At 36.0% G+C, this 22,409-nt stretch overlaps 2 protein-coding genes across 2 annotated transcripts; both read left to right on the top strand.

The window, feature by feature from the left end:
* The first annotated feature begins 3,239 nt into the window (after positions 1-3,239).
* LOC138310148 (uncharacterized) lies at positions 3,240-15,107 on the top strand. The gene is made up of 5 exons (XM_069251275.1): positions 3,240-3,448; positions 6,056-6,191; positions 9,380-9,513; positions 10,268-10,445; positions 14,326-15,107. The coding sequence occupies exons 1-5, from the start codon at positions 3,240-3,242 to the stop codon at positions 14,950-14,952; spliced, it is 1,284 nt and encodes a 427-aa protein (XP_069107376.1). The 3' UTR covers positions 14,953-15,107.
* Positions 15,033-22,147, top strand: LOC138310147 (uncharacterized). The gene is made up of 3 exons (XM_069251274.1): positions 15,033-15,058; positions 17,975-18,152; positions 20,235-22,147. The coding sequence occupies exons 1-3, from the start codon at positions 15,033-15,035 to the stop codon at positions 20,769-20,771; spliced, it is 741 nt and encodes a 246-aa protein (XP_069107375.1). The 3' UTR covers positions 20,772-22,147.
* The last annotated feature ends 262 nt before the right edge of the window (positions 22,148-22,409 follow it).

Raw genomic sequence — 22,409 nt, 5'->3', positions numbered from 1 at the left:
GTTTTACGATGTATTTTAATGATTATAAAGCGTTCTTAACATGGTAATTTTTCTATTTAAAACTGCTTGCATTTAGAAATGATAATTGTGTCGTCAAAACATTATGCAACCCTACTCGATCTGAATACACCGGCTTCACACCATCGGCACATGGTTGTGTAACATAAAAAATGAATTAATATTGTCTCGCTAAGACATAAAACAAATTGATCTTTTAAGAGAATTTTTTTAGGTAGTACATAAAATCCTGTGTATTGAATTTTGACAAGGCCTATTTAAGGTTTGACATTATGTGCTTGAACGTTTTAGGAAATACGCCGCGCAGCGGAAAATTTTCTAGAATGAAGTACGAAAAATGTGCAGGAGGACCCTTTTTTCTTTCAAATAAACATTTTTAGAAAATTTCAGTCGGCGAAAATGGGGGGGGGGGGGGGCAAAAAGACATGTTTGCCACCCGTCCTGGGGAACGGGGGGGGGGGGGGGGCAGTTGCCCCCCCCCCCCTGCTCCCCGCTTCCTACGCCCCTGCGCATTGATTCTCCATATACGAAAATTGGAAAGTTTTTCTTACACACAAATCCCGTTGTTTGCATTCATTATAGAAACGCTAGCGTCTTTTCTGAAAGTAACGTTTACATTTCACCGTGAAAGTAAGTAATTTTGTTCATCACAAACTTGTACTTCATGAGAGGTCATACGACACGAGTTTATTGCGTGAGACCAGTAACCGTAAGTAAGAAAATGTTATTGGTAAGAGGTCATTTTCCCATGTGTTCACTTTGACGTTTTGATGGATATAATTGATGAATATGTTTTAATGGGTATGTTGCTATTATCGCTCATGATTAACGTTAATTCACTACTTACCCATTTTATCTGGCGAAAGATTTCTGACGGGTCGTTGATCTTGTAACTTTTACGTGAGAGAACTAAATGTATGTTAGTTCAATATTTGATGAATAAATATATGATTGAATTGTATCGGTTTATCTCTGAATCATGCTGATACAGTTGTATATCATGAGACTGTATAGCACCACTATTCCATCATCATCATCATCATCACATGTGTTAATGGTTCTGATTAGACCGAGAAATACGTATTAAAGTATCTATACGTCATTTGTACCCGTACTCTCTAGTTTTGACTCGAACTGTGAAAACTGTCAAAACAGGACGTTTTCGCCAGCAACTGGTAAGTGTGTATATTTATATTTCGTTTCGTTATCACCAAAGAACACTAGATGTGACCAGCAAACATAGTATAATTATTTTGGTACTGAAATACTAGTACGCTGATGTAAATATGGGACATACATTGGTATGTACAATGTATTTTTGTAGAATCAATGGGTAAGTATTAATATATATGATAAATATAATCTGTCATGAGTTTCCCTACATATTTGATTGATGATACTGGTTTGGAATTTTTGTAACGAGTACATAACAAGTCTTTTATGAAGGAAAACGAAAATTAAATTATATTCATCATATGACTTTCCATTTAGAGCTTTCGGCCAGATTATTGATCAGTTGCGTTTCGGACCTCATCACTTACAAGAGACCCACAGGGTCTGTGTCGCTTACATAGGCCTGGTTTGTAATTTTGAATACAGGTTCATTGTTTCTTTTCTGAAGGAATTAAAATATTACCTCTAGTTTCCCCATTTTTAAATGGAGCCCCACTCTTAATTTATACCATATATATTTTTTTTTTACAAATTTTGTTACCCTTTCCGAGATGATGTTTCTGGCCAAATTTGGTTACAATCCAAGATTTACTCCATGACTATGACTAGTATATGGATTTCAAGGATTTACCTCTATTTCCCCTATTGACCCCCGCCCATCCTGCCCCGGGGGGAGGGGTCAGAGCCACAATTTTTACATACTCTATTCCTATCTTCTAGAAGATGTTTCTGACCATATTTGGTTACAATCTATGTAGAACTATATTACAAGTAGCAATCTAAAGATACTCAACTGCTGACAAATGCTAGTATTTCTTTATCTAAAACAAGACCAGTCGAATTAGTATGTATTTTAATGAGATTGATCAGTCTTCTTTTATGACTTCCGGTTAGGCTTTGTAGAAAGATGAGCTGTTTCAATTGATTATTTCTAAAGAAATTATTTACCATAATAGGTATTGAATCTAATTCAAAAAGGATTAAAAAGTAGCATATGTTCATCATAAAATTAAATAAAATAAATAATATAATTACGTGTATAGAGATAGATAATACAGAAATTTATTCATAATTACGTGTTAAGAAATCAAAAATATTTTTTGATGAAGTAAAAACACAACATATTTCTACCAAGCTTTAACTGAAAAGTTATATGTAATGCAATAAATAACAATAACTCACATATTCGTTCATACATTCTGACTAGAATGTTATAAGGATGAGTATTCAACATAACAAACATGCTGTAATAATTAATTTAAAGTGAAAGTAAATACTTGCATTACTACTAAAGACATCAATACATATATATTCTTATTTATACAAAGAAAACTGTTTTTATGATTTAATATATAGGTTTACATATTATAGAGTAGATATATTTAACTCATCAGGAGCATATAGAATGCTGCACACTAAGCATTTATGATGTATATAACCTAAAGGTTGTAGATGGATATGATATGGGTCTTAAATTGGAATAAATCGGACATTGAAAGAAAATGTACAAAATCTTCACTAAGAGCACCAAAAACACAGGATGGGTTATCAATCATGTGATCAAAATATTTATCATAATTAAGGAACGCTTGGTTAACTGTAGTTTTAATACTTAATTTCAGATATTTTAACAATTATTTTGTTCAAACTTGCACGAGATGAGAGTTGATACTAATTTTAAGCACCGTTATTAAACTACTGCATGATGACATGTAATGTCTGGTTAAAACATTACGGACAATTTCGTTTCTACCTGTTATCTCTTTTTATTGGATTGCTATTCGGGACATTTTTCGTTGCTCAACTCATTATGTTATAGTAAAATCGTTAAAATGTCCATACATTTTACCACACACCCTGCACCTCTAGGTTGAATAGTTAGAATCCTACGTGTTGTCGTTGTCTGATACTGACCTCTGATCGATGGTTTTTCTCCTGGTACTTAACCTTGCCTCCAGCTAAACATTAAACAACCAAACAATCCCAACAATTTATTTCATATTCTCAGATACGCTTCGCTTCCATACTTTCGTTTTTTAGTAATAAAAATGCCGGAAGCGTCCAGGCGTGTAGCTGTGATTGGAGCTGGTGTTGCCGGTCTGTGTACCCTCCGAAACCTTCTGTACACTGACAAGACCTATATACTGACCTGTTTTGAGAGAGGTCCAGATGTAGGAGGATTATGGTTTTACGGAGAGAATACACACACAGAGGAAAAGGGACTGCCGGCGTTTAGGAGTGTCTACCGAGATTTGGTGTAAGTGAACTAAGAGATCCAGTGTTGCTTAACTTTAATTTTGACGTAATTATAGTCACGAATCAGAAGGTTTTACAGAGGTTACACAACGAGAGGTTGTTGGATATGGAATTGATTTCACACGAGTTATTTTTTTTTAAGTTACAAGACACGAGCTTTAGCGAATGTCTTTTGTATCTTTTAAAACAGAATTTACAAGTGTGAAATAAATTCCAAATCTAATATCCCCGAGTTGTGTGACCTGTTTCTACCTTAATTAAATCATTTACAAGAAGACCAAAATAAGACAACGTTTTTTGCCGACATACGCAAATATTGTGTAGTGATATCATCATAAGCAAATAGGCAGTCATTAATATTAAAAAAACTTAAGTGCATACTATGTTAATACCAAATCATTTTAATTGTGAACAACTATTCCAAGCATTGCTACTTACCGAACGGCTTTTTGTATCTAGATTTCTATACTTATCATTGTCAACTACATTTGGACATGTTAACGGCAAAGTGGCACCTACTTACCGCCAGATAGTCATCAAACCATTGTAACCATGCACTTACCGCCAAATAGTCAGCAAACCATTGTAACCATGCACTATCCGCCAAATAGTCATCAAACCATTGTAACCATGCACTTACCGCCAAATAGTCAGCAAACCATTGTAACCATGCACTAGCCGCCAAATAGTCATCAAACAATTGTAACCAAGCACTTACCGCCAAATAGTCATCAAACCATTGTAACCATGCACTTTCCGCCAAATAGTCATCAAACCATTGTAACCAAGCACTATCCGCCAAATAGTCATCAAACCATTGTAACCATGCACTTACCGCCAAATAGTCATCAAACCATTGTAACCAAGCACTTACCGCCAAATAGTCATCAAACCATTGTAACCAAGCACAATCCGCCAAATAGTCACACACCATTGTAACCATGCACTATCCGCAAAATAGTCATCAAACCATTGTAACCATGCACTATCCGCCAAATAGTCATCAAACCATTGTAACCAAGCACTTACCGCCAAATAGTCATCAAACCATTGTAACCATGCACTATCCGCCAAATAGTCATCAAACCATTGTAACCAAGCACTTACCGCCAAATAGTCAGCACACCATTGTAACCATGCACTATCCGCCAAATAGTCATCAAACCATTGTAACCAAGCACTTACCGCCAAATAGTCAGCACACCATTGTAACCAAGCACTTACCGCCAAATAGTCATCAAACCATTGTAACCAAGCACTTACCGCCAAATAGTCATCAAACAATTGTATCCATGCACTATCCGCCAAATAGTCATCAAACCATTGTAACCAAGCACTTACCGCCAAATAGTCAGCACACCATTGTAACCATGCACTATCCGCCAAATAGTCATCAAACCATTGTAACCAAGCACTTACCGCCAAATAGTCATCAAACCATTGTAACCATGCACTATCCGCCAAATAGTCATCAAACCATTGTAACCAAGCACTTACCGCCAAATAGTCAGCACACCATTGTAACCAAGCACTTACCGCCAAATAGTCATCAAACCATTGTAACCAAGCACTATCCGCCAAATAGTCATCAAACCATTGTAACCAAGCACTTACCGCCAAATAGTCATCAAACCATTGTAACCATGCAATATCCGCCAAATAGTCATCAAACCATTGTAACAATGCACTATCCGCCAAATAGTCATCAAACCATTGTAACCAAACACTTACCACCAAATAGTCATCAAACCATTGTAAGCATGCACTATCCGCCAAATAGTCATCAAACCATTGTAACCAAACACTTACCACCAAATAGTCATCAAACCATTGTAACCATGCACTATCCGCCAAATAGTCATCAAACCATTGTAAACAAACAGCTGTGTACCTTAATACTACCGAAATCAACCCAAGGTTCGTTCTACGGAACATATACTACTAAACATTATACAATTAGGCATTTCGAGTCGATATTTTATGCTACGAATGAAAAAATGCATGAAAGATTCAGAAGCCGTCTTATATCCGGTTTCAACAGCAGTTTGCTCTGTCAGAAAGGATCGTAGCACAGCAACATGATGTCATTCGATAATTGATGACGTTATCAATTTGTGACACTTATTTAAATGAGACAATCTAACATAAATGTACCTGACCATACATCTTACAGAATTATTCAATGGTTTTTTTAATGAATTCAATAGACATAAAGCTGTCGGAACACGAATAAATAAGCATCATATTGATAGCCATTGGCGTTTACAATTTAAGGACGGCCTTCATAAAAAGGGCATCAGTTCCACTATACAAGAAGACACAACTTGAATATATCACAGTCTCCCAAAACACGCATCTCGGACAACATACACACTACACACCTCATACATAGGAGGCCGTCCTTACATGACCATAGCTGTTAATAGGACGTTAATAAATCAAACAAACAAACAAAATCATATATCGTGTGTTGTGGTGTGTGTATATCATGGACGTCTTCGATGTAATCGTTGTGAAATAGGTTAGGGGATAACAATTCTTTAGAACTACACGGTATTATCATTTAATGTAGCCATGTAGGCTCTACTCCATTAGGTTTGATTTCCAGAACAAGCATTCCCAAACAGTTGATGGAGTTTCCTGATTTCCCCCACAAAGACGGATCATCCTACCTCCACAGACAGCAAGTTTGTGATTATTTACAGCGATATGCGGATAATTTTGGTCTCAGAAAGTACATCAAGGTTTGTTTATTTTCAGTTTTTTTGTTGTTTTGTTTGTTCTTTCCATTAACGGATTAAATTAATTCATTTAATGACGGACTCTCCCGAAATCGTTTGTTGACCTGCAGTGACTGCATTTCTTATGAAACAGTAAAGACGACAAAGGTTTTGTTACTAAATACTACACTTATAGATGCCCTTTTTCTAAATAAAATAGTACAGCGCTATACAAAAATGGAACTTGCATTTAAATATGTTCCAATCACGAATATACAGACTAATCGATATCATTAGTAAATATTGCTTCGAAATACTGGAGTCGAGACAACGACTCGACAACATATTGTAAAAATATGCATCACAACTTTGGGTCTTTAGTGCATACGTCGTTATTAAACGATTCAAGATTAGAAAGCTTTCATATTTTCGCATTATGCTTGAACACCTGTGTCATTTTTTCCGTTATATTATGAAGTTTTATCTATTTTCTTACTAAGTCCGACTTTCTGATTGGCAGATTCTTTTTCTTCAGTGCCCTGCAGGTAGGGCGTTAGAATTGTACCTACTGCCCCTATTGCATGATCGTAAAAGGCGACTAAATTTAGGATCTTACTGACTTTATCTTTCCTAATGTCTCCCTTGGCACCGCCTCATTTTTGGCCTTGAGTTGAGCGTTCGCCCCTGTGAGGAAGGCTCTGGGTTCTGTCCCTTGGCCGAGACACACCAAAGTGGTAGTTTTTGCTCCTGCTTGGCGCTCAGCATATATGAAGTGGGACGACTGGTTCGCCCGTTGTCAGTATAATGTGACCGGGTTGGGCGTGTTGCTAAGTGTCTTCGGCGGCATACTTCAGTGATATAGCACTATAAAAAGGGCAAAAGTTCCACTATACAAGAAGTCACAACACGAACATACCGCAGTCTCCCAAAACACGCACCTCGCACAACATACTTGCAATACACCGCATACATGGGAGGCCGTCCTTTCATGACCATATCTGTTAATAGGACTTAATTAAACAAAAAAACAAACAAAAACGTTTTCTTCAGGTTTTTATGAATAAAAATCCGAGAATGTTGCCTGGCAGACCATCATCTTGGATTTTGGTAGTGAAAGATTGCAACCGCTATTTCTTCGAAAGTACTGTAGGGATCTTTCTCAAATTCCATTTATAGGTTTTCCCAGGCCCCTAGTTGTGTATATTGCATTTTGGGAACGTTCAACTAACAAAATAGCCGACCGGCCGTCATTATGGATTTTGATAGTTGAAGTTTGCTACCGCTATTAAACTACGTCAGATGTAAGTTCACATTGGGCTGTCGTTTGGCATATTACATTTTGTGGCCAAACGGTCAGCGAGATGACCAACAGGCCACCATCTTGGATTTTAAAAAGCAGAGAAAGGATTCCACTTTCAATTGACAGTCAGCAATCTTTGGTGGGAGCCAAGATCCCTCTGTGATATCCTGTTGTTAGATGAGCATGTTTCTTTTTGTCGTTAGTTGAGCACCTCTATCAACATCCTATCAGGAGTCACGTCCAGATGAAATGGCCAACATAATTGGTACTGCCAGAGTCTTGACTGGGGACTGAATATTTTGCAAAAGTTGTCAGAATTAGTTTTGTATACGTAGTCAGCCGAAAGAGCACAACAAAGCTAAATGTATATGTATTCTGGGACGAAATGCCGTTATCAATTGTAGTAGCAATGTGTAGAAAATATGATATGATGTACACGTGGTAAAAAGGTCATCCAAACATGACCCTTCATGGAATGTTGTCAGGTCCTCTATTTAACGGAGTGGTTATAAGGATCTGTATTTTAATTAGATTACTTACTGTGGTTTTTTCTCGTTAGATGAATACCTGTGTCTTTGTTTCGTTAGATGAACACCTCTGTCTTTGTCTCGTTAGATGAACACTTGTATCTTTGTCCCGTTAGATGATCATGAACACCTGTTTGTTTTTGTTGTAAATGAACACCTATGCCTTTTTCTCGTTAGATGAACACCTGTGTCTTTTTGTCGTTTAATTAACACTTAAGTCTTTATCTCGTTAGATGAACACCCTTGTCGGTTAGTCATAAGATTAATACCTGTGTTTTTTGTTGTTAGATGAACACCTATGCCTTTGTTTCGTTAGATGAACACCTATGTATATTTGTCTTAAATGAACACTTGTGTCTTTGTTGTCGTTAGATGAACACATGTGTCTTTTTGTCGTAGATGAACACCTATGCCCTTGTCTCATTAGATGAACACCTCTGTCTTTGTCGTTTAATGAACACTTGAATATTTGTCTCGTAAGATGAACACCCGTGTCTTTTTGTCGTAGATGAACACATGTGCCCTTGTCTCGTTAGACGAACACCTGTGTCTTTTTGTCGTTAAATGAACACTTGTGTCTTTGTTGTCGTTAGATGAACACCTGTGTCTTTTTGTCGTAGATGAACACCTATGCCCTTGTCTCGTTAGATGGAAACATGTGTCTTTGTCTCATTAGATGAACACCTGTGTCTTTTTGCCGTAGACAAACACATGTGTCTGTGTCTCGTTAGATGAACACTTGTGTCTTTTTGTCGTTTAATGAACACTTGTATCTTTGTTTCGTTAGATGAACACCTGTGTCTTTTTCTTGTAGATGAACACCTATGCCTTTTTCTCGTTATATGAACACCTGTGTCTTTTTGTCGTAGATGAACACCAATGCCTTTTCTCGTTAAATGAACACCTATACCTATTCTCGTTAAATGAACACCTGTGTCTTTTTATCGTAGATGAATACCTATACCTTTTCTCGTTAGATGAACACCTATACCTTGTCTCGTTAGATGAACACCTATACCTTGTCTCGTTAGATGAACAACTGTGTCTTTTTGTCGTAGGTGAACACCTATACCTTTTCTCGTTAAATGAACACCTATACCTTGTCTCGTTAGATGAACACCTATACATTGTCTCGTTAGATGAACACCTATACATTGTCTCGTTAGATGAACAACTGTGTCTTTTTGTCGTAGGTGAACACCTATACCTTTTCTCGTTAAATGAACACCTGTGTCTTTGGCGTTAGATGAACACCCGTGTCGGTTAGTCGTAAGATTAATACCTGTGTTTTTTGTCGTTATTTGGACACCTAGGTCTTTGTCTCGTTATTTGAACACCTAGGTCTTTGTCTCGTTAGATGAACACCTATGTATTTTTGTCGTTAGATGAACACCTGTGTCCAGGCTGTGATTCCAAATAACAACGAGAGATGCACCACATGGACCGTGGAGTATTATGACGTAAGGAAGAAACAGAAAATTCGCTCTGACGTTTTTGACTACGTCATCGTTTGCACTGGGTAAGACATAGTATGAATTAATTATTGTTAGTGTAAAAAAAGATACGGTATATATGATTAAAATCATGTTTTATCCTTATCTCTGTCAACCCCGGTGTAATTGCATGGCATTTTGTTCTTCATTTCTAGTATTAAACGCCTGTAAAATCCGCACACAAAACAATACCGACCATTCTGGTGATCCTGTTAACATTCGGTTTAGACAAATTACATTGTGTAAGTCAAAAAGTCTTCATGGAATTTCCTATATTTCCTAGAATAGTGACTTGGCATGTATGTTTCTGTAGCTGCAGTATATAATCGCAATATGTCTTATTAATACTTAGAATTCATTTCCAATTTTACACACACAAAAATACACCCTATCCGGTCTCATTATACCGACAACGAACGAACCTTCCCGTTTATTACGAGAGCTCGGCATAAACAGCAACCGCGGTGTGTATTGAATATGATATGGATTTACCAGAGAACATAGTTCGGAGCATTACGAACAGCGGCTAATGCTCAACTCGCTTAATATCAGGCGGCGTCACGACGTTTGGGAGAAGAAAGAAGATCAGGGCGTCCCAAATTTAGTCATCTTGTAATTATAATGCCATATGGCCATTACACTAAATGCTAAGTGCATAAAATATGATAAATGAACAAAATAAACAATAAGATAAATTACATAGATTGATTTTATTTTGTCTGATAACTGTATATTTGCATACGAAAGAATAAATCCATATTATTAATTTTCGATTTCTAGCCACCACGAAAATAGTTATACCCCGAAGTTAGAAGGAATTGACGATTTCCAAGGTGATGTTCTCCACATCCTCGACTACAGAGTCCCAGAGCCGTTCGCGGGGAAAACAGTCGCAATACTGGGTGCTGCTTTCTCTGGAGTTGACGTAGCCTTTCGATCCTCCTCAACGGCGAAAAAGGTTCAACTTTTCTTGGCATATGTCATCAATTTAATAACAATAATTATCTAAAAAATGTTATATTTTTATTGCTATACGGACAATAGTCGTTTGAACGGTCATCATTCTCCCAATTGTAACCTAATGTTGACCTTTTGCTTAGTACCGTATCATTAATTATGAATAAAATACATATCCTTATTACCAACCGTCTTACCAAACGTAGTGATACACATTCTTATAACCACCCGTCTTATCGAACATAGTGTTATATATCTTTTTAACCACCACCCGTCTTATCAATAGCAGTTATACATATCCTTATAGCCACCCGTCTGATCAAACGTAATTATATAGATCCTTATAGCCACCCGTCTTATCAAACGTAGTTATACATATCCTTATAAACTACCCGTCTTATCAAACGTAGTTATACAAATCCTTATAGCCACCCGTCTTATCAAACGTAGTTATACATATCCTTATAACCACCCGTCTTATCAAACGTAGTTATACAGATCCTTATAGCCAACCGTCTTATCAAACGTAGTGATACAAATCCTTATAACCACCCGTCTTATCAAACGTAGTTATATAGATCCTTATAACCACCCGTCTTATCAAACGTAGTTATACATATCCTTATAACCACCCGTCCTATCAAACATAGTTATATAGATCATTATAACCATCCGTCTTATCAAACGTAGTTATACAAATCCTTATATTCACCTGTCTTATCAAACGTAGTTATACGTATCCTTATAACCACCCGTCTTATCAAACGTAGTTATATAGATCATCATAACCATCCGTCTTATCAAACGTAGTTATATAGATCCTTATAACCACCCTTCTTATCAAACGTAGTGATACAAATCCTTATAACCACCCGTCTTATCAAACGTAGTTATATAGAACCTTATAACCACCCGTCTTATCAAACGTAGTTATATAGAACCTTATAACTACCCGTCTTATCAAACGTAGTTATACAGATCCTTATAACCAACCGTCTTATCAAACGTAGTTTTATAGAACCTTATAACCAACCGTCTTATCAAACGTAGTTATATAGATCTTTATAACCACCCGTATTATCGTAGTTATACAGATCCTTATAACCATCCGTTGTATCAAACGTAGTTTAATAGAACCTTATAACCAACCGTCTTATCAAACGTAGTTTTATAGAACCTTATAAACCAACCGTCTTATCAAACGTAGTTATATAGATCCTTATGACCACCCGTCTTATTAAACGTAGTTATATATATCCTTATAACCACCCGTCTTATCAAACGTAGTTATATAGATCCTTATAAACACCCGTCTTATCAAACGTAGTTATATAGATCCTTATGACCACCCGTTTTATCAAACGTAGTTATACAAATTCTTATAACCACCCGTCTTATCAAACGTAGTTATACAGATCCTTATAACCACCCGTCTTATCAAACGTAGTTATACATATTCTTATAACCACCCGTCTTATCAAACGTAGTGATACAAATCCTTATAACCATCCGTCTTATCAAACGTAGTTTTACATATCCTTATAACCACCCGTCTTATCAAACGTAGTTATACAGATCCTTATAACCAACCGTCTTATCAAACGTAGTTTTATAGAACCTTATAACCAACCGTCTTATCAAACGTAGTTATATAGAACTTTATAACCACCCGTATTATCGTAGTTATACAGATCCTTATAACCATCCGTCTTATCAAACGTAGTTTAATAGAACCTTATAACCAACCGTCTTATCAAACGTAGTTTTATAGAACCTTATAACCAACCGTCTTATCAAACGTAGTTATATAGATCCTTATGACCACCCGTCTTATTAAACGTAGTTATATAGATCCTTATAACCACCCGTCTTATCAAACGTAGTTATATAGATCCTTATAAACACCCGTCTTATCAAACGTAGTTATATAGATCCTTATGACCACCCGTTTTATCAAACGTAGTTATACAGTTATAACCACCGTTTATCACGTTAATAGTTTACAATCTTATAACCACCCGTCTTATCAAACGTAGTATACAGATCCTTATACATCCCGTCTTATCAAACGTAGTTATACATATCTTATAACCACCCGTCTTATCAAACGTAGTGATACAAATCCTTATAACCACCCGTCTTATCAAACGTAGTTATACATATCCTTATAACCACCCGTCTTATCAAACGTAGTGATACAAATCCTTATAACCACCCGTCTTATCACACGTAGTTATATAGATCCTTATAACCACCCGTCTTATCAAACGTAGTTATACATATCCTTAGTAACCACCCGTCTTATCAAACGTAGTTATATAGATCATATAACCATCCGTCTTATCAAACGTAGTTATACATAATCCTTATAACCACCCTTCTTATCAAACGTAGTTATACAGATCCTTATAACCACCCGTCTTATCAAACGTAGCTATATAGAACTTTATAACCACCCGTCTTATCAAACGTAGTTATATAGAACCTTATAACTACCCGTCTTATCAAACGTAGTTATATAGATCCTTATTACCACCCGTCTTATCAAACGTAGTTATATAGAACCTTATAACCACCCGTCTTATCAAACGTAGTTATACAGATCCTTATAACCACCCGTCTTATCAAACGTAGTTATACAGATCCTTATAACCAACCGTCTTATCAAACGTAGTTTTATAGAACCTTATAACCAACCGTCTTATCAAATGTAGTTATATAGATCTTTATAACCACCCGTATTATCGTAGTTATACAGATCCTTATAACCACCGTCTTATCAAACGTAGTTTATAGATTTTATAACCCCTTTATGTAACCAACCGTCTTATCAAACGTAGTTTTATAGAACCTTATAACCAACCGTCTTATCAAACGTAGTTATATAGATCCTTATAACCACCCGTCTTATCAAACGTAGTTATATAGATCCTTATAACCACCCGTCTTATCAAACGTAGTTATATAGATCCTTATAACCACCCGTCTTATCAAACGTAGTTATATAGATCCTTATAAACACCCGTCTTATCAAACGTAGTTATATAGATCCTTATGACCACCCGTTTTATCAAACGTAGTTATACAAATCCTTATAACCACCCGTCTTATCAAACGTAGTTATACAGATCCTTATAACCACCCGTCTTATCAAACGTAGTTATACAGATCCTTATAACCAACCGTCTTATCAAACGTAGTTTTATAGAACCTTATAACCAACCGTCTTATCAAACGTAGTTTTATATATCCTTATAACCACCCGTCTTATCAAACGTAGTTATATAGATCCTTATAAACACCCGTCTTATCAAACGTAGTTATATAGATCCTTATGACCACCCGTCTTATCAAACGTAGTTATATAAATCCTTATAACCACCCGTCTTATCAAACGTAGTTATACAGATCCTTATAACCACCCGTCTTATCAAACGTAGTTATACAGATCCTTATAACCAACCGTCTTATCAAACGTAGTTATATAGAACCTTATAACCAACCGTCTTATCAAACGTAGTTTTACAGAACCTTATAACCAACCGTCTTATCAAACTTTTTTTACCTGTTATCATAAAACCATACTTGTACTTCTAACGCGCAGGTTTTAATTTCCTACAGACAAATATAACTTTAAAATGAATCTTCGCAGTACTGCCAAAATAATTATATTTAAGTTTACAAAAAGAGTTATGCACGAACATATAATTTTAATATTAATCTGATCAACTTGTAAACTAGCAAACTAGAAATAGAACATTAGAGATCTGAAGTATAATGAACTATTGATTTATTGATTACATTACCAGCAAATTGTATGTCACTGCAATTTTTTTCCAATTCTTCAATTGCTAAATGCATCACTTTTTGTTCGTAATTAGGTTTTCCTATGCCATGACAAGAAACCCCTTCAGACGAAATTACCTCCCAACGTCATAGAAAAACCTGGCATCAAGAGAATGACTAAAACCGGCATTTTGTTCAATGATGCCACACAAGAAGAAGATGTCGATGCTCTCATTTTCTGTACAGGATACAGAGCAGAGTATCCTTTTCTTTCAACAGACATTTTACAAATTGAACGTCAACGTATTACGCCGCTCTATAAACACTTTGTTCACATTAAGTTTCCAACTTTGTTTTTTGTTGGAATTCCAAAACTTCTTTGTTACTTTCCACAAAGCTACGCCATAGCAAGAGCGATAGTTGCTATTATGAACGGCAAAGTCAAACTTCCTTCAGAAGCCGAAATGTTAGAAGATGAGGAACAGGAATTCGCCCAGAGGAAGAAAGAGGGATTTGGTCCCAATAAAGCTCATTTCATGGGAGACGGGGATCGGCAATGGAGATTTAACAAAGAAATAGCTGAAATTGGCGGGTTTGATCCACTTCCGGCTACGTTTCAGCGTCTGTGGGATTACGTGACAGTTCAGAGAGATTTTATCTTCGGTTCATTCCGGAAACATAATTTCAGAATAATGGACTTTGATAAATTCATGGAAGTTTAAGAAATTCTGATTTCAGAAGAGTTGGCTTAAATTTCGGATACCAAGCCAAGTTGCTAGATACGGTATCTTTACGGTAGATCATGACGTTTGGGAGATACACACGATTGTAAATAGGCGGGAAAATTGAATCGATTTAGATTGTGATAGTTTACACAATAGCGTCTGCGTTCATTCTACCGTATAAAGTATAAAGTATATATATTTAGAATTGTGTAGTCAACTTTGACTTTTTGACATTTTTTTTGGACAATTATTAACAATCACACTCACTTAGAATAACAAACTCATTTATTCAGTGCATCAAACTAATTATTATACCGAGGTAAGCCAGCTCGGTCATCTATAGTCCCAAAACTACCAGTATAAAGAGAAATAGTTAGGTTTTATCCCTTTTGGGCCCCATCTCACTTGCCCTGGGAGTAAAAGCCAAGAAACCCTTATCCTCTTCTCCACGTATGTTTCTAAGTAAATTTCTTCACTGAATGCTTTATGATTAAAAGCGATATTAATTAACTGAATTTACCACCCATGAGTTATGTAAGATTTATTCAATATTATTTATTTATATTTCCAATTTCTGATGATGTTTCTTGCCCGTTACAATTATTTGTACGAAAGTAGTTTTGATTTTTGAATTTAAATTAGTTAATTGCATTAATACACATATGTCAAAATACTTAAAACCCGATTGGACCATTTTACTTGCAGCGCCCCCTACATTAACACATGGTAAATTTAAAGCCCATTGGGACTTTACCTGGCATAAGTCATAGATAAAACACTTAAATCACGTTTTTCTTATGATTAAAAATACCACATAAAATTGTCTTTTTAACGACATATCACACTTGGCTGTATCCAATGTCATTTTATCATAAATGGAACGTAAATATCAAATTTGACAGAAATTACGACTTTTTGAAGGTTACGTTTTTTCGTTTGATCAACAGAATAAGTAAGGCACTGCTCGAGTACCCTAAACTTTTGATGTTTAAGATTATAATTTGGTTATCATCGTTTCACCATAAACAGCTCAAGTTGATGAATCACTGGAAAAGCCACTTTTTTTAGGTTTATTTCGTCTACCCCCTGTTCTTTTCCATAATATCAAAGTACTGAGAGTACACTGTCAAATATTACCGACTTTACTGTAAGAGTAGAATGTGATGATGAGTTGCGTATTTCAACCAAACCTTGAAACTATCATCATAAACTCATGTTTATGATATTTTTCAGAAATTCTGCTTATCTGTTTTGAAACAGTGGGACATATAATACCGACAGTTATGATTTAACATATACACAATGTCATATTGCATTCCAGAAACTGTATAAGCATTAAGGTAATAAATATGACAGTATGTGTCCTTTGCCCATTGTTAAAGGGAACCATCAATGTTGCCATCGTCTCGGATAGGGCGTTAGAATTGCACCTGCTATACCCATTGCAAAAGGCAACTAAATTTGGTTCCTTTTTTGCTAACGTCAATCAGACATCAGACGAGGCGCTATGTCTCATTTTACCTTTAGTATTGCGAAATAATACCATCAAAAAGTTTACCAGGTACTGATTACAAGTTATAAGTTTTTTCTCATCCAACATCCTTCAGTGCATGCTTTCTAGATTATCTAATGAAAGTTCTAGAAACGCTCTAAGAAGTTCTAGAACAGTTCTATAACTGTTCCAGAGCGGTTCTACAATGTTAAATGAGACTTTTTCAGAAAAGTTCTGAAACTATTCTAGAAATGTTCTAGAACTGGAACTGTCCTAGAACTCCTCCAGTTTTCAATTCCAGAATAGTTCAAGAATTGTTCTAGAACATTATTCTAGAACACTGTTCCAAAACAGTTCTAGAGCATCGTTCTAGAAAAGTCTCATTTAACATTGTAGAACGATTCTATAATTACTTTAGAATAATTCTAGAACAGTTATAGAACTTTTTCCAGAACTGATCTGGAGCAGTCCTAGAAATCCTTGCAGGGGTAGCAACACATTCCCACCCAGTCACATTATACTGACAACAGGCGAACCAATCGTCCTACTCTCTTAATGCTGAGCGCTAAGCAGGGTGTAACGTGTGTCTCGGCCAGGTGACAGAACCCAGAGCCTACCTCACAAGGGCTCTCAACCGAAGGCCAAACGTGAGGCAGTGTCAAGGAAGACGTTAGGAAGTATAAATTAAGTTAGGAAGAAGAGATGCTATGATACGATCCTAAATTTAGTCGCCTTTTACAATCATGCACTAGGGGCAGTAGGTACAATTCTAACGCCCTACCTGCAGGACCGCGTTTTCATCGTTAGTTCATTTTAATGTCATAAGGTCATCTAAGCCGAATGGTCAGGTTGACCTATAGTCACCATGCTTTGTCCATTGCTGTGCGCTGTTCTCATTTCATCGTTCGTATAAACTTTTCAATGAAACGACTTCTTATCAATATCCAAAAGGCCCAAGAAACTGATATTAGGCATGTAGAACACTGGAATGATGGACCACCAAGTACCAAGGATACCTAGATACCTGATATAAGGCCTGTAGTATGCTGGCATGAAAAACTACCAAGTTCATTTAAGGTTACAATGGTCAAATAGGCTAAAAACTTTAAACGACTTATTGTGAATAACTAAGAGGTATTGGAATATGATATTGTGACTGTAGAATAAATGCTTAAACGACTACCGAGTTTGTTCAAATGAATGACCTTGACCTATCTTCATGGTCACATGAGTCAAATAGACTAAAATCTTTAAACGACTTCTTGTAAATAACTAAGAAGACTAGAGACCTTATATTGTACATGTTCATAATTTTTGCTAAACGTAAACTAACCCGTGATGATATAGATCCAAATTGTTACATTTTCTATTTCTAGCCACCACGAAAAGAGTTATTCACCAAAGTTGGACTTCTTGTAAATAACTAAGAAGACTAGAGACCTTATATTGTACATGTTCATAATTTTTGCTAAACGTAAACTAACCTGTGATGATATAGATCCAAATTGTTACATTTTCGATTTCTAGCCACCACGAAAAGAGTTATTCACCAAAGCTGGAAGGACTTGAGGATTTCCAAGGTGATGTTCTCCACATCCTCGACTACAGAGTCCCAGAGCCGTTCGCGGGGAAAACAGTCGCAATACTGGGTGCTGCTTTCTCTGGAGTTGACATAGCCTTTGGGATTTCCTCTGCGGCGAGAGAGGTTTGAAGATTTATTCTTAAGGTTGATCACTACAAATACAATACGAATCTGGATTATTATTCCGTAAACCTGTTATTGAATATTTAGGTTTAACGGTGAAGTACCCCTTGACCCTCAATATATATTGACGTCAAATTTTGAATATTGAGCCAAACGACGGTTCGTCAGCTGTCAATCAAGCAGTCCATGTAACGCACGTGAGCGTGCATGCTACACCGTGTATGCTTTTGTTTGTTTTGTTTTATTAGCTTTAACCTATTCACTTCCAGGCGTTGCTATATACCATCTAGCGATCGCTTAGATACTGAATGTAGGTTGATGTTTTTCTCCGAATTTATGCCACGAAAAAAAAAAAACAATCTTAGTTTGTAAGTCGACATTAACCAAAAGAGAATGATGTGCTGGAATAGATAACGTTAATACATAGAGGGGTCCCCAAAAAGTGGCTGTTGTTTATCATGTTTATCTAAACTCTCGTAAGTTAATTTTCAATTTTTTAAAAGACACTTGCTAAAGCTCATGTCTTTTCAAAATTTGAAAATTAACTAACTCGAGTTTGATAAACATGATAAACAACAAATTTTGTAAAGACACGAGCTTTAGCGAGTGTCTTTTCAAAATTTGAAAATTAACTAACGAGAGTTTAGATAAACATAACGAACAACAGTCACGCGTTGGGAACCTTCTCTATCCCATAACTTTAACTCCATATCTATATACCGTGGTGACCATTTTCTCGTCTTCATTCGGGGAAACTTAACACCATACAGTATGTAGTGATATCTTACCGTCACAAAATATAGTGCCTAAATAGAGAGCCAATATTATATTACATAATTAAAATGCAATTCTAATACAATTTATACATGCTGAAGGTTTATTAATTACAATCTTTTATGTATCGTAAGATGTAGTTCCTACTCAACGTTATTTGATAGATGAAGGGCGCAGGGTCACGGAGGTGAAAAGGTCATGCGCACTAATTCGATTTATGTGAGATAGCGCATTATCTAGTATCTACACAGGCCAGCCACTGTAACAGGTGTCAGTTTTGAGATGGACACAAGTCAAGGTCAGTAATTTGTACCGTGTACTTTGGAATTGAAGCTGCGTACATGTTGAGTACATGTTTTTAATTATTGAGTGTAAGTTACATTTATTAACACATTGCGTTGATATTGAGTGTAAGTTACATTTATTAACACATTGCGTTGATATCAAGTCAGTATCTTGTTTGTGTGATGTTAAATGAAGACCTCTGGTATTATTCATCTTATTATTTCTTAGTTTATGGTGTGGCGTTTTTGTATCCCCACCTTGTACCAAAAGTTTATATCAAATACCTTTGTTTATTGTTTGAAATATCGACTTGCGAAAGCAAGTCTATTTCAATTGTCGTTTAATAAAAAAACAGCCAACTTCAATTCAATCAAACTTGTCTGGTTTTTTTGTCCTTTGGTACAACTAGCTCGTCCTGTCCGAAGTCATGTATAATGTTTAATACTTTGAATAAACAGTAAATACAGTGCTAGCCTATTTAAAAGAAAATGCGCTATCAAAAGTAGCCCGAAGTTGAGTACCAATCGCGATCGGTATCAAGAGATTTTGGAGTTGACCAATCAAAATCGCCGTAGGTGTTTACACACTGGAGTGTGTAAACATAATAAATGATAATCAACTGCTATGGAATTTATCACATGGGTTTCCCATTGTGAAACATGCATAATTATGGGATAAACCAGAATTACAGTATATATCTTTGTGTGAAATATTTCATCAAAGCGTTCATAAAGTTCGTAGAAGAAATAATAGAAGTAATCAATTACACATATATAATTATTTGTAAAATTAGCATGCTAGTACCAAACTGGCCAGTGTTCTCATTAATATACGTTTATCAGTGCACATTTCACTGCATAAAGCCTGACGACGTCATTGCTCAAAGGTTATATGTGCTTGTTATCACCTAAATTTAATTTTTATTTAGTTATTCCTGAGCCATGTAAGAAAGCCACCTCATACGAAATTGCCAACCAACGTGATAGAAAAACCCGGCATCAGTAGGGTGACTAAAACCGGCATTATATCTTCAATGATGCCACACAAGAAGATGTCGATGCTCTCATTTTCTGTACAGGATACAGAGCGGGTTATCCTTTTCTTTCAACAGACATTTTACAAATTGAACGTCAACGCATTACGCCGCTCTATAAGCACTTTGTTCACATTAAGTTTCCAACTCTGTTTTTTGTTGGAATTCCAAATTTAAAACTTCTTTGTTACTTTCCACAAAGCTACGCCATAGCAAGAGCGATAGTTGCTATTATGAACGGCAAAGTCACACTTCCTTCAGAAGCCGAAATGTTAGAAGATGAGGAACAGGAATTCGCCCAGAGGAAGAAAGAGGGAGTTGGTCCTAGTAAAGCTCATTTCATGGGAGACGGGGATCGGCAATGGAGCTTCAACAAAGAAATAGCTGAAATAGGAAGGTTTGATCCACTTCCGGCTACGTTTCAGCGTCTCTGGGATTACGTTTCAGTTCAGAGAGACTTGATCTTTGGTTCATTCCGGAAACATAATTTCAGGATAATGGAGTCTGATAAATTTATTGAAGTTTAGGAAAATGTACTTTTAGGGACAGTGAATACGAAATGTGACTGAATATGTACACTTTTTATTATGCATCTCCTGTTCTGAGCGTAGCGTACTACATGCTGTAAACCTGGATATTTTCACGAGTGCTTAATTGCGCGATTTGCATACATAAAACTTCCACCGTGTTGTTATTTCCACGATAGTTACACTTTCATACGTTTACAAACAAAGTTTATAATGTACACAATCTTACGCGAGGGGGAAATTAGAAGCGAACATACAATGTAAATGTCCACGTTTACATGGTTTATAGTACATGTAGACTGACGCGTACCCGGGGCTTACCAACGCTAGTAATAATATAAGTGACATGGTAATATATTTGTAGTACTAGAAATTTGTTATTTTTAAAATCTGTCATATTTTAGTTTGTTAAAAATTGTACCACTATCACTTTAATGCGCAGGAAAATTTTGGGGATGTCTATAATTTTGAGACGTACCCCGATACGCGTCCGCGTATGTGTATGTAGTGCGTTTACGATCAGGACTAGAGATATCTGATATTTACCTCAGACCATTAGGTTTGACAGGTCAAATGACTGTAAATAGAGGTGAAAATGACATCAAATTTCATCATCAAATTATATTTGTATCGATTATGCATGACTCTAAGTGAGACAAAATTTCATCATCAATTTATATTTGTATCGATTATGCATGACTCGAAGTGAGACAAATATGACTAATAACTGTCTGCTTCACAGTTCGTCTTAAAGTATATTTCACAAATGGCCAATATTTTTTTTAATGTTCAATTGTAGGAAGTTCATTGAACTTAACCCATCTGACATCGTAAGCCATGTTGTGTTCCTTATATTCACTGATTAGTTTTACTCGTAATCGATATACCAGTGCCAGTTTAAAACCGTCACCTGTCCAGGAGTCAAATATCTATAGTACCCCTCTCGGAACCCACTTCCTGCCAAAATATTTTACTTGTCAAGTTTTACTCTCGAAATATCTCGGGTGTTTTCATAACAATAATGTTAAGGACGCAGTCCTCTGAGGTTTTAGCCTCGTTGACGTCTCGTTTCAATAGATATCAAAGCAGTTAGGAAGTTTTTAAATAAAATCTTATCAATATCTGTAGCAAGTTGCTAGTTGTCAAAAAATTTCAATTATTGGTAGATTTATGAATTCTAGAAAATGTTGACTTCTCCGAAGTGTGCATCCTTAACAATTATCAGACAAATAGATTTAATCAGATTAAAATACAAATCCTTAAAATCACTACAATCCCCTATTGAACGGAGAGGTTATATATATCTGTATTTCTATCAGATAAATTTCAAGTTGTTGCTAACATTATAATTGCATTTGAAATTGTTAAAAATAAACTGTTGAAGAATATGTAGACTGTATTTTCTTTCATTTTGCTAATATTGTCAATGAAGTCTTCTCATTTTACACTTGTAGGAGTCTATACAGACATTTAACAAAAGAGAATGATGTGCTGGGATAGAAAACGATTATACACCAGCTAGAATTACAGTGTACATCTTGGTATGAAATATTTCATCAGAGCAGAAGAGTTCATAAAGTTCCTAGAAGAAATAATAGAAGTAATCAATTGTTTTGTAAAATTAGAATGCTAGTACCA

This window comes from Argopecten irradians, chromosome 16, assembly GCF_041381155.1.
Source record: "Argopecten irradians isolate NY chromosome 16, Ai_NY, whole genome shotgun sequence".
In the NCBI taxonomy this organism is placed as follows: domain Eukaryota; kingdom Metazoa; phylum Mollusca; class Bivalvia; order Pectinida; family Pectinidae; genus Argopecten; species Argopecten irradians.
This window is presented reverse-complemented; position numbering and strand designations above follow the sequence as displayed.